General features: G+C 53.7%; 2 protein-coding genes across 6 annotated transcripts in view; both read left to right on the forward strand.

Moving 5' to 3' along the window:
- SLC7A8 (solute carrier family 7 member 8) overlaps positions 1-4,667 on the forward strand; it is a 48,718-nt gene extending 44,051 nt beyond the window's left edge. For all 5 annotated transcript variants that reach the window (XM_032856375.1, XM_032856374.1, XM_032856376.1 and 2 more), the window contains 3 exons: positions 1,413-1,562; positions 3,345-3,522; positions 4,023-4,667. In XM_032856375.1, the coding sequence (XP_032712266.1) occupies positions 1,413-1,562; positions 3,345-3,522; positions 4,023-4,186 (492 nt within the window). In that variant the 3' untranslated portion in view covers positions 4,187-4,667. The remainder of the gene's footprint in view (positions 1-1,412; positions 1,563-3,344; positions 3,523-4,022) is intronic.
- Positions 4,668-10,799: 6,132 nt separating this feature from the next.
- CEBPE (CCAAT enhancer binding protein epsilon) lies at positions 10,800-12,754 on the forward strand. Its single transcript, XM_032857062.1, has 2 exons — positions 10,800-11,794; positions 12,391-12,754. Exons 1-2 carry the CDS (start codon positions 11,285-11,287, stop codon positions 12,724-12,726), a joined length of 846 nt encoding a protein of 281 aa, XP_032712953.1. The 5' UTR covers positions 10,800-11,284; the 3' UTR covers positions 12,727-12,754.
- Positions 12,755-13,466: the final 712 nt, after the last annotated feature.

Here is a 13,466-nt window from a genome sequence, read left to right on the forward strand (position 1 = left end):
ACAGTACTGTGACTGCAAGGCAAATACAGTCAGAATCTGGCTTCTTCATCCATTAAAATCTTCTAGGTTATTTTCACTGTCAGATCTTACATGAGAACTGAACCTTCTTTTTTTTTTTTTTTTTTAAGATTTTATTTATTTATTTATTTGTCAGAGAGAGAGAGGGAGCGCACAGGCAGGCAGAGTGGCAACAGAGGCAGAGGGAGAAGCAGGCTCCCTGCTGAGCAAAGAGCCCGATGTGGGACTTGATTCCAGAACGCTGGGATCATGACCTGAGCCAAAGGCAGCAGCGTAACCCACTGAGCCACCCAGGCGTCCCTGAACCTTCTTTTTTTTTAGTTTAAGATTTTATTTATTTAGGGGTGCCTGGGTGGCTCAGTGGGTTAAAGCCTCTGTCTTCACCTCAGGTCATGATCCCAGGGTCCTGGGATTGAGCCCCCATTAGGCTCTTTGCTCAACAGGGAGCCCGCTTCCTCCTCTCGCTGCCTGCCTCTCTGTCTACTGTGATCTCTGTCTGTCAAATAAATAAATAAAATCTTCTTAAAAAAAGATTTTATTTATTTATTTGACAGACAGAGCACAAGCAGGGGGAGGGGCAGCGGGAGAAGCAGGCTCCTTGATGAGCAGAGAGCCTGATGTGGAGCCCAATGCAGGACTGGATCCCAGGATCAGGACCAAAGCCAAAGGCAGACACTCAACCAGCTGAGCCACCCAGATGCTCTAAGAACAGAATCTTCTGTTGGCCTTAACAAATTAGCAGAGGAGCAGAACATGATTCCGAGAGAGCCACTGAGCTGATTTTGAAATTGTAAAGTGGATTCTATCAAGAAAACCTCATGGGGATGTTATGAGAGTTAAATGAGTTAATATTTGTAGAACACTGAGAACAGGGCTTGCCACCTAGCAAATGCTTTATAACTGTTTAGAATATTAAAAAAGGTGGGGGGGGATAAATTACATGACTCAGCCAGGAGAGGATGAGGGCAGGAATAAAGCTTTAATCTGCAGTTAACAATCTTCCCTAAGGGATTTAAAAAAAAAAAAAAGGAAACACCAAAATTAGCTTGAGGTACAACCAGGGAAGAAATACAAATGAGACCAGCACTGCCTGTGTGCCCAAGCCGGTTGTTTATAGCCAGTATCTATTCTGAACGGTTAGTGCCCATGCCATACCAGTGGTTAAATATTTTGATTATCATTCCTGCAATAAGAAAGAATTTCCTGGCAATGAAGCTGTTAGCAATGGCCAGGATGCCTAGGGAGGGGAAGCTGTAAAGTCTCCATTTTAGGACATTGATGGTAAAATGGCATCGTCTGCCTAGAGGCAGGGGAACAGTCTCCCACCTATAAACAGCTCCTTCAGTGTCCAGATACCTTACTGATCACTGATGAGCTTCTCCCGTTTCCCACAGTGCATCTCAACCCTGCTGATGCTGGTCACCAGCGACATGTACACCCTCATCAACTACGTGGGCTTCATCAACTACCTCTTCTATGGAGTCACAATTGCGGGACAGATCGTTCTTCGCTGGCAGAAGCCTGACATCCCCCGCCCTATCAAGGTGCGAGAACCTCCCCTTGAGATCCCTTTCCCCTCCTCTACAAATCTAGCTGCAGCTCAGATTTTTAAATCCCCTTGTCCTCAGCTGCTGACCACATATATGATCTACCTTCTCTATGATGGTAGCAGACCCTTTGGAAAGCAAGGGCCATGTATAAATGGGGCAGCCATTTCCATTTTCCACTGGAGACAGGACCAGAACAAATCACAGCTGGAAGAGTAAGTTAGATTAAATGATACTCTCATCAGGTTATTCCTTTGTTTCCTACAACTCTTAAAAACACCGGTTGATTTTTCAAGGCTCCCTTACCTCTCTAGCATTTCCATGAATCCACTGGTATGGCCCATCTCCTCCTCCTCCCTCCATCCTATCCCTGAGTTCACTTGAACTATGTCTCCATCCCAGAGTGAGTTTCCTTCTCCCATCTGCCTATCCAAATTATAACTATTCCCCTCATAGGCCTCAAGTTCCTCCTCTTCCTTGAAGCTTTCCAGTCCACTACAGCCCTCCATGAGCCTCCCTTTTTAAACTACTATAGCCTTATATGTAGTAGGGTGCCTGGGGAACCTACCGATTGCTGCAAGAGATAATGTGGTGAATGAACGGCATTGCTCAGAACAAAATAGGCAAGAGCATTATGGGTTCTCCTGCAAATTAGAATAGAGCATAGACCTGAGCTCTTTGAACAATCCTATTCTGGAAACAGGAGACTAGATCCTTCAAGAAGGTTCTTCCAGCTGGGGATTTCAGCTTTCCAAATCTCTTTTCCACCACCACTTTCCTGTCACTCTTAGAAAGCTTGCTAGAGGGATGACAAGGTAGAATAACCCATCCCTCCTCCCAACACTTGCATACCCTCTGAGATGACAAGGAAGAGAAAGGCAGCTAAATATGGAGTCTTCTTTGTTTTTTAAAGATTTTATTTATTTATTTGACAGAGATCACAAGTAGGCAGAGAGCGAGAGGAAGGGAAGCAGGCTCCCCGCTGAGCAGAGAGCCCGACTGGGGGTTCGATCCCAGGACCCTGGGATCATGACCTGAGCTGAAGGCAGAGGCTTAACCCACTGAGCCACCCAGGCACCCCCTAAATGTGGAGTCTTGAAGAAGACTCTACTGGGCACTCCCACCTGTGGCCAACAAGATGGCCAATAAGCCCATAGAGCTGATGCTTCTTTCTGAATAAAATCAAGGTCCCAGAGTGCCTGATAGTATGGTAGGTTTCCTGACTTCTTGGATCTTGGCAGACTTACCTTCTCAGATTGCTTGAGAGAAACATATTGAGACTGATCCTGACAAGAAGGATGGACATTTGCCACATGGTACCCAGATGAGGGCCCTACCTAGAACTGGGAAAGGAACAAGGACTATGACAGACCTGGGCCACTTCCTTCTTGCCCCTCACTTATTTCTCCACCTCTCTTCTACTCTAGGATGTCAGCAAATATATACCAATAAACCAGTGAGCCTATCAGTCCCCATGGGCCTCCCTGGATGAAGCATGGATGACAAGGACCTATTTAGCCTCTGCCCAGGAGAAAAGAGAAAGGCAGGAGGATCATTCCCTTCCTAGTTGCCCTTCCTCTTCCATCCTACTACCCAAGTTCACCAACGTTTGTTGACATAATACTTGATCTATCAGGGCTTGGGGTGTGGGAGCCATAGAGCCAAGTGAAGCCTAGCCTTTGCCCTCAAAGGTGCCTCTCTGTGGATTGAGAAGAGGGAGGACACCCTGATCCTGGGGACCACGGGATCCACACAGCTAACAACAAGTCTGTTCCACAGATCAACCTGCTGTTCCCCATCATCTACCTGCTGTTCTGGGCCTTCCTGCTGATCTTTAGCCTGTGGTCAGAGCCCGTGGTGTGTGGCACTGGCCTGGCGATCATGCTGACAGGAGTGCCTGTCTATTTCCTGGGTGTTTACTGGCAACACAAGCCCAAGTGTTTCAATAACTTCATTGGTGAGTTGTTAAAAATGCTGGGTGGCTAGAGGATCTCCTTGTCTGAGTGAGGTCTCCTGGTCAGGAGGCCTAGGCTGGTCCACAGAGCTCTGGAGAAGAAGACGGGGCAGGAAAGTATGGGTGCCTTCCCAGAGACCTCTGAGGAGAGGAGAACAGCTGAGGTTTGCACACAGACCCTAGAGCTGGAAGAATAGGCACCCTGACAGCCATTCTGCAGGAGCTGCCCTGGGCAGAGGCCAAGGGAGATCCTGGAACTAGTAGTCACCAGGCTTAGGGAAGGTGGGGGACTAGGGCTTTGATGGGAATGGGCAGCCAGCAGACGGGCTGCCCAGAGCCCCAGGAAGAGGCAAGGTGGCTGTCTCCTGGAATGGAAGTCTCCTGAAGGCACTGGGGCTCTACTGAGGCAACACCTGGGGCAGGGGAATGGAGCAGGGTCATGGCCGGCTTGGTGGGGCGGGTGGGATGCTCAGCACTGACCCATTCTGTGTAACTTCCCATAGAGTCACTAACCCTCGTGAGCCAGAAGATGTGTGTGGTTGTGTACCCCGAGATGGAAGCGGGCTCGGGGAAAGAGGAGATAAATGAGGACACAGAGGAGCAGCGGCAGCCCATCTACCAACCCATGGCCTCCAAGGAAAAGGACTCGGAGCAGCCCCAACCCTGAGAACCACCATCACCTCTCAGCTGGCTCCTTCCTCCTATACCCCATTTTTGCTCTCCTTCCCTGCCTAGGTCCCCCCAACACACACACACACACACACACACACACACACACACACACACACGGTGTGTCCAGCAGGAGCAGAACCTGGGTGTGGGTGGTAAGAAACTATAGACAAACACACTGACATTTGTCAAAGAACCAGCCTCTCGCCACCAGGGCCTGTGTCCAAAACCCTCACCAGGGCTGCTCCAAGAAGTGGGAGGAGAGTGGAGCTTCTGGCGGTACCCCACAGGGCCCTCCCTCCTCAGGAGCCCAGTCAGTACTGCCTTCCCTCCCCATTCCTGAGCCCATGGGAGGCCTCTGCTCAGAGAACCGGAAGCAACAGTGAGTCAGTTGGGGAGGGACAGACTCAGGCAAATCTGTCATCTTTAAAGGTCAGCTGGAGAGACTAGTATCACCCTCCCTTTACTAGGGACCCAAGTAATGAGAGATGCTTCCCTCTGCCCTCTCCTCTCCCCCTCCCCATGGTACCTCCCCCTACCCCATCTTGGGCTCCCTGTCCAGAACAAGGTTCCTGGCAGGACATCACCTCCCTACTGAGCTAAGGACCAATGAACAGGAGAACCGCCCCCTCCCCCTAACCCAAGCCAGGCCTGTGGAACAGATTGGGAAAGGCTCAAATTGCAGAAACCCAGCCCTGCCCCGTCTCCTTCATCCTGACCCCCACTCAGTGCCAAAGCTTCCTGAAGCCAGAAAGTCTTCTTATTTTCGATGTAGAAGACATTTCTCTCCTAATGGCAAAGCTGCTTAGCTCCTCCCTCCCCACTCCAGTGAGAAGGAACAGTCACTCCATGATCCCTGCAGCTACGCCCCCCACATACCTCCATAGAACCAGCACTGCTGGCAGTCCTCATTGTGCCCTTTCCCTCTTCTCTGGCTTGGCTCCGGGACCAACTGGTATGAAGGCTCCCCAAGACCTTCAGGCCGGAAACCCAAGCCAAATCAGCCTTAAATCACCTCCTATCCAAGAACTGGACCTAAAAATACTCCCTGATTTCTAACCCTCAGGACAGACCTGGTATGAAAAGCCTTTCTGGAATGGAGGGTGCTTTCCCACCCACCCCCCAGAAGTATGCCCATCCCATAACCTCAGAGACTGTGTGGGGAGAGAGTGTCTTCTGAAGGCCAGTTCCTTCCTCCTCCCCCAACTCTGACACCTCCCCTTCTGGTCCCACCACTGCCATGTCTTAGGACAGCCTCCCAAACAGAATGAAAGGGCAGTGGCAGAAAGTACCCATTTTGGAGACACATTCTGGTTTGCGCACTTCTGGCCGTCCTGTGGGCAGAGGCTGCCTTTCCCTGCGCTCCAAGGGAACACCACCATGTTTACCCTGGGCCTTGCAGCCTCCCTACCACACTTGATGTGCTAAGGACTAGGATCCTTTCATCCCAAAGCAGGAGGGCCCCCTTTCCTACCTCCCCCTACCACCTGCTTAGACTAGAATATGCTGGGAGTCCTCCTGGCTTGCTTGGCTTTCCCAGCTTCCTACCTGGCCTGCCTGACTGCCTCCCCCCAACCCCAACTGGTGAGATGTCAGGTTTGGTTTGAGTTCCAGTCCCTTCAGAGTGGACCCCAGGTGTGCTGGGCCTGGCCCCTGGAAGGTCAGGGGACCACCCTCCTGTTCCCTCTTCTCATTCCACCAACCTCCATCCCTCCTTCAATTGTTAGGGTTTATTTGTTTGTTTGTTCGTTTGTTTCGTAAAGTGAATGCCTTACTTTTTTGGATAAATATTTTTGAAGCTGGCATTTCTATTTCTTTTAAAATTTTTAATGTAAGGTTGTTTGGGTGGGGAGGGCATTAGTTATACCTGGATAATAATCTTCTGTCTTTGAGTTGGTCTAGGGTTAGAGTTTGTTTTGTGGAGGGTTTTTTTTTTTTTCTTTTGATGTAATAAAATTTTAAATGGAAACGAAGTTGTTGGTGGTAGTAATTCAGTGACCTTCTGAGACAGAGTCCCCGGGCATTTCCTATCTTCGTCAGGACGTTGGTTGCTAAGTTCCTTCCTGGATGGCATTCCCAGAGGCCCTTGCTCTGTCCCAGGAACCCAGTACCAGCACACTCAAACAACTCTCTTGCATTTTTTGGCGGGGAGGGGTTGGTTTTTAACTACCTTTCATTTTGAACCAAAAACTTCCTCATTTCTTCAGTGAAGTCCCAAAGTGTTCATTAAGTTCCTGCAAACTAGCTAGGAAGAACATCACCACTGCCCAGGTGGGAAGGTAGATGGCAGACAGGACTTAGCTGAGTGGAGGGAGGCAATGGCAGAGTGGTTCTCCAAGGTCTGGTCAGCCAAGCCTTCTGGCACTGGGACAGCTGGCACTGAATGGGAAAGGAAGGGATGGACTGAGCCTATGGAGAGAAGCCAGGGGCACTTAGGAAAGCAGCCAGCCAGATCCGAGGGGTTTGACAGAAGGCACTGGGACGTGAGGCAGGGTCCCCTCAGCTGCACGGAGCTGAATGAGAGGGCCGTGTCTAGTCTGCGGTCTAGGAAGGCTGTTGAGTGGGGACAAAGGAGGAACCAGGTACGGTAGGGACACGTCCACTGGTGATTTGGGTTAATTGCTGGAGGAAGTTGATGGGATTAGACCCAGTGCTTGCTTGGAGTGCCTCCTTCGTGGGCAGCCGTCCCAGCTGCCTGTTCTGGGGCAGCATTACTCCAGAGCCAGCACGTCTGACAGACATGAGCAGGGGAGGGGGGGGTGTTAAGACATCATCCTCCACCATGTGGGACACATGAGGACACAGGCAGGCAAAATGCCTCACTCCCAGTCCCCGCCCAGCCCCAACACTCCTCATCTGTGGCTGGCATTTTTCTAGACTGAGGCTGGAGGCGTGCCAGTCACAGGGCACAGATGCTTGGCTCTAAGTTCCAGCTCAGCAGCCACCAAACAGCTCTGTGTCCTTGGGCAAGTCATTTAACCTATTTAGTACTTTCTGAGAAAAGAAAAAAAAAAGGTTGAACCGAATCTCAAAGCTTTCCTCAATCTTCAGCCCAAGGTTGTCCCTAGATACTGACGGCAAAACTGGGCAGAGGCCAGTCTTATGCAAGAGGCTGTCCCCGAGGTCTCAAATCCACACTTTTGAACCCCTTCTTCCCCAACACACACACTTTTCCTTTTAATGGGCTGCCACTGTATTCTCCACGTTGCCCTGTTCCAGCAAGTCCAGCCCTCCCCAAAGCCCCTCTCGCTCTGTGGAGACACTCACTTCTATCCATCACCAGCAGCCCCCCTCCCCACATAAGTGACACATGCTGATCTTTTTAACCTGGGCCATGGTAAATGTGGGTGTCCTCCAGAGCACAAGTTATTTATGTTTAGCCTGGGCCTTTACCCAGTCTTAACCCTGTCAGTCCTTTAATGGTAGGAATTCAGATGCTCTGACCTTAGGGAATTTGGGGGGGGGGTCGCCGAAATCATAGCTGCATAAGCATTCATTTGTTAGTTAATCACACAACACACCTTATAACCATTTTGTCCAAGGAGTTTGTTAGGTGCTGTGAGAATAGCAAACTTATTCCCGAAGTTTCTGGGTCAGCACAGATTTCAAATGCTTTGTTCCATTGTCTCCATAAAAATATTCATACTTGACAATCCACCTTTCCTTAATTTTTATTCAGGCAATACGGTCACCACAGCTGAAAAGGTTCAAAAAATGGATCTGACCCTACCCTTGAGGAGCAAATCATCTACAGGGAAAGAGGGCGAGAACGCTCCTGGCTCATAGGCACTGCTGACTGCCCACTCTACCACCTCGGGGAGGGGGGACCTCCAGCCATGGCAGACAGGAGCTGAATCTGCCAGATCCCCAGAGCCTGCACTGTGTCTGCTACTTCCGTGCCCCAAAATGCCTGTTAAACTGAGGCATCAGATGGGGCTGTAGATATTGTCTGCTTAGGACACTCAGATAAACTGCGGGCGGTGGTGGGAGGAAGGGCGGAAGACTCAACATTGCTCTCCATACAAAGTTTCATTAAACAATCTGACAAAGTAGGAGTTACTACTGCCATTTTACAAGTAAGGTTAAATAACTTGCCCAAAGTCACCAGACTGGGATGTGACAGAGGCAGGATTTAAGCCCAGGTCTCTCTGACACTCCACCGCTGCCATGCTTGGCTGGCTCCCGGTTGTAAGGACTTGGTAAAGGAGGTGATCTTTGAACTGAGGCCTGTTACAAAGTCACTAAGAAAATATACCTGCATTGTTTCCATTAAGGCAAACAGGTAGCAACTGAAGCAGAAAGGAGAAAGAGAGCCTGCTGACCAGGGAGGGCTTCATTCCACACCTGAGCAACTCCACAGAACCCAAGACTCCCCCAGCTCTTGTCTGGGACTGCCCTCCCCATCCCTGCTCTTGTCCAGACCCCCCTCCTCCCCTGCCCAGATATCTAGAATGCTGCCTGCCCTCCCCAAACTCCTCTGTTACTGGGAAACCTAATGTCAGTACTCCAGCAACGTCAGCCACCAGCCTAGAAGGTGAGGGACTGGAGGGAGATCACTTATCTCCCCCTGGCCCCAGCCTTTCTCATTTCCTGCCAGCTCTATTTGCACACTTCCCTGCTTCCTCCAGCGCCCCGTTCACTGGCTACTGACGCAGTCTTACCTCCCCCCCACCCTCCCACCCCCGCGGCAGACTAAGGGCAAACAGGGCTGAGTCACACAGCAACCCCTTTCTCTATCCCTAACTGCCTAGGGGTTTCAAGAACTAGCCCACGGCCTTTTCCCCCCAAGAGCAAAGTTGCATCCTTGTCTGACCTTGGGCGGTTGGGCCTTTCAGCCTAATTTCCCTCCTTGATAAGGCAGATTTAAAATGGCATCGGTCTTGCTTTCCTTCCTACTTAACTCACAGGGAACCGATCAGTATGGAAAAGTGAATGTTTCAATTACCAGAAAGAGCATAACTCCAGAAAACGTCAGGCCTTAACCGTCATCACTACTTCAAAGTCGGAGAGGGCTAGAATTTCTGCTCATTGAGACAGGACCCTCGCCCCAGTCCTCTCAGCCTGCCCACTCTCCCAGTAACTGCGCTGCAAGACCCCACCTCACCACGATTCCCCTCCCTCCTCCCAGAGGCCCGGCAGGATCCTGCCCTTGCAAGGGCTGCGGAAGCCTGCCCCCTGCCGTCCACCAGATGCCTGACCACAGCGGCCCCTCTAGTTCCGCATTCTGGACCAATATTGCCACCTGCCGGTCAACAGAGGCATTCCTGCCAAACTGAGGTAGTTCAGCTCTGGTTACCTGTTTGACCCAAGGTCCTTTGAAAGGGAGATGAGACAGATACCTACCCAACCTACCCTTCCGGTCCCTGAACTCTGTCTCCAGGATGCACACAGATCTCCCAATGCCAGGTCAGGGCTCTCAGAGAAAGGACCCTAAACTGTGCCCAGAAAGCTCCTGGGGTTGATGGGGTGGTGGGGAGCAAGGGAGGGAGGAAGATGCTGCCTGGAAGGGTAACTATCCTGACGCAGAGGCAGGCCTGTCTGCACCTGCTTACTCTATTTTACCATTCAGTGCCACCCATATCCCATCTGCGCCTGTCCCCACTGTGGCCTGGCCCTTGATGTACCCTACTTGTTAAACCTTCTGGCCTCCATGGGGTGCTCCCAGCACTTGCCAATGATCAAAGAGCCAGTGACGCATTTCTGCATCCTTTCCCTCTTCTGGACCTCTAGTCCCTTTTGTAGGTGAAATTCAAGGTAAAAACAGAACCACAGCAATGCCTCTAACAGGAGAGAGTGGGGAGTTCCCAGAGGAAAAAGAAAAAGGAAGGGAGAGGGGGCCCAGCATGAGACCCAAAGTACCGAGCATGGGCTTCTCCTGGAGCCCCTGAAGCAGTCCCAGGAAGAGATGATGACAAAAGAGAAGGCTTCTCAAGCCTCACAAGAGGAAGTGGACCCAAGAGACACGCATCGAGGTCAGAGAACGGCCACGCAGGAGGAAAGACAGCAAGCCGAGCTGCAGGGAGTGCCTGAGTCCTGTGGCCCCAGGCACAGGAAACAGGGCTGAGCCCCAGGACGGGAGCAGAGGGCAGAGCACCAACCTGAGGCTCCCTCAGTGCAGGGCAGCTGGAAGGGGGAGCACTGGAGCCACCCACCAGAAGAGTGCAGCTGTTGGCTCCTGGGGCAGGGGCCTGCCTGGGCCTGGGGCACGGGGCCCAAGTCGGGAGCAGGTACCTCAGCCCAGCCTTGGCAATGAGCAACAGTGCCAGGCTGCTAGGGCCACCCTGGGCTAGAAGCATCAGAGGGTTTGGGCTATTGCATAAAAACCTAGCAAATGAGCATGCTCTGCACCACAGGACCCCGTGTAGGGCTTGGTCGCAGAACTTATCACTATAACCCCCTCAAACAACGCCCCTGGCCTGCCCCCAAAAGAATGCCCTGGGGGTGGGGCTACAAAAGGAAGGACTGCCCCTGGGGGGAGGTGGAGCCCAGCCTTGCTGGGGGACAGAGAGGGAGGCGTGTTCAAGGGAGGAGCTCAGATCAGGTGGGGGGTCGGCACTGGAAGAGGGTTTTCTCTGTTCATTCTGACTTGGCACCTCGTTCTGCACAGAACTTTTTGGAAGTCGGAGGGAGGAGGACACTCAGAGTGAGGTGTTGCCTTCAGCGAGGACTCTGGAATCCCCTGGACTCAAGAGGAAAGGGGGTGGCATTCCCAGAAGCATCAGCCAGGCATCTCAGAGCCCTGGCTTGGACCCTGACTAAGGAGTGGTCCCAACTGCTAAATAGGCCAGGGGCCCCATTTCTTTAAGCCCTGAATCCCTCCCTCTGGGGTGCGCCCTGCCCCTCCCTAAGTCACCCCAGGGAGAGAGGGGGGAAAAAAGGGAAGAGAAAAGAGGCATTGACTACAGAGGAAGGAAAAGGAAACAGCAGAGGTGGGAGGAGAGAGGCCACTCAGGAGTGGGTGACAGAGGAGAACGGAGAGGGCAGATCTAGGGCAGATCTAGGGCAGGGGGAGATAGGGAGAGGGCAGGCAGAGCATCCCAGACGGTGCCCCAAGAGTAGGGCGGCAGGGGCGGGGAGCCGAGGGGGCGGGCCGGCCATGTCCCACGGGACCTACTACGAGTGTGAGCCCAGGGCTGGCCAGCAGCCTCTTGAGTTCTCAGGGGGCCGAGCGGGGCCCGGGGAGCTGGGGGACATGTGTGAGCATGAGGCTTCCATCGACCTCTCCGCCTACATCGAGTCTGGGGAGGAGCAGCTCCTCTCCGACCTCTTCGCGGTGAAGCCCGCACCTGAGGCCCGAGGCCTTAAGGGACCCGGAACCCCTGCCTTTCCCCACTACCTGCCGCCGGACCCACGGCCCTTCGCCTACCCCCCACATACCTTCGGCCCTGACAGGAAGGCCTTGGGGTCTGGCATCTACAGCAGCCCAGGGAGCTATGACCCCAGGGCTGTGGCTGTGAAGGAGGAGCCTCGGGGGCCAGAGGGCAGCCGAGGGGCCAGCCGCGGCAGCTATAATCCCCTACAGTATCAAGTAGCACACTGTGGGCAGACGGCCATGCACCTGCCCCCGACCCTGGCAGCACCCAGCCAGCCCCTGCGCGTCCTCAAGGTAAGTGCAGGTCAGATCTTGTTCCTGCCACCCAGGGGCTGGAGGGAGACCAATGCCAGGTGGGGCACTCTGTGTTCTGTTTGCGCTTAGGGGTCAGTGTTTGGTGTTGCTCTGGGAGACCCACCCACCCCCAAACCCGCTGTGCTCACCGCACCACCACGACCCTGCTTTGCTTCTCTGTCACTTCCTTCTCACCCTGAACCCCACCATGTGGCTGGGATCCCAGGCGTCCTACAGTCCCTGCGGCCAGCTGACTTGCCCGGACCTCGAGACCCATCACTCCCTTCCTCTTGTTTCTCTGCCGCCTGCTTCTGGAAGGGGAAATGCCTACCAATTGTTAAGACTAGAGCCTCAAAAGAAATTGAAGGAAAGTGTCCTCAGACAGTGTGGGAATGGGAAAGTGAGTCTGGGTCAGAGCAGGGGCCCCTCTGCACGCGGCAGGGCGATGGCTGTTCTCACCGGGAGACCAGAGCTGGCTCTGGACCTCGGACCTGTTTGATGCCTGGGCGTTCTCCGACTGCTGCGATTCCCGCCCGGCGGCCACTCTGCGTCCTGGCCAGCCCTCACCTCTGGTCGGTCTGTGCCTTCCCCTCCAGGCCCCTGTGGCCGCCGCCGCACCCCCCTGCAGCCCCCTCCTCAAGGCGCCATCCCCAGCTGGCCCCTCGCACAAAGGCAAGAAGGCGGTGAACAAGGACAGCCTGGAGTACCGGCTGCGGAGGGAGCGGAACAACATCGCCGTGCGCAAAAGCCGCGACAAGGCCAAGAGGCGCATCCTGGAGACGCAGCAGAAGGTGCTGGAGTACATGGCGGAGAATGAGCGCCTCCGCAGTCGCGTGGAACAGCTGACCCAGGAGCTGGACACCCTTCGAAACCTCTTCCGCCAGATCCCTGAGGCCGCTAGCCTCATCAAGGGCGTGGGGGGCTGCAACTGAGCCAGGCTGACAAACTATGGCACCAGCCCCTCCCACTGCCCCGGCCCAGCCCGACCCTGGGGATCCCTACCCTGCTGGGGTCCTAGAGCCCCTCACAGGCCAAGCCTGAGACAGAGACCGTGGACAAATGGCAGCGGGTGGCAAGGGAGGAGGGCAGACCCCAGCATAATGATTCTGTGGCCAAATAAAATTGCACTATGACTCAGTAATGGGCCTAAGCCCCGGGCCTGGGAATTGGGAGTGGGGGGTGCACGTGGGACATGGAGGCTCCAAGGGCAGGGAGGGCCTGTTGCTGGGTCTGCATATCTCTTGGTTCTATTCCCAGATGAATATCCAAAAATAGAGATACACTGCCCACAGCTTGCCCTCAGCACACCACACGGCCAGGCTGTGTGTCTGCCACTCCGCTCCTCTCTTCCCCCGCCCCCACCCCAGCCCACTCTGTCCTTTCAGATGATGAAGGCACCCCACCCGACAACCCCACCGGGCCTGCGGCAGCCTCCGGATACTTCCCTAACAGAGTTCTGTGGCTTGTGGGGGAGATCCCAGTGCCACCCAGTCCCTTATGCCTAGGCCTGCTGACCCCAGCGCCTTGAAATATGGGTCTGGGAGCTCCTGTCAGCTTCCAGATGGCTCTGCCATATTTAGGGCTCCCTAGGTCTGCAGCCAGGACTCGACCACTTCTCTCTGGTTCCACAACTTGAGCCCACCAGCCTGACATCTGCCACCACCCCCCGTGG

The sequence above is a fragment of the Lontra canadensis genome, unplaced genomic scaffold (genome assembly GCF_010015895.1).
Source record: "Lontra canadensis isolate GAN:19392208 unplaced genomic scaffold, GSC_riverotter_1.0 scaffold12, whole genome shotgun sequence".
Lineage (NCBI taxonomy): Eukaryota > Metazoa > Chordata > Mammalia > Carnivora > Mustelidae > Lontra > Lontra canadensis.

Bases quoted from the DNA above. Each gene is read 5' to 3' on its own strand.
- CEBPE (XM_032857062.1), top strand. From the start codon at position 11,285: ATGTCCCACGGGACCTACTACGAGTGTGAGCCCAGGGCTGGCCAGCAG. The intron at 11,795-12,390 runs GTAAGTGCAGGT...CTTCCCCTCCAG, and splicing joins AGCCCCTGCGCGTCCTCAAG to GCCCCTGTGGCCGCCGCCGC.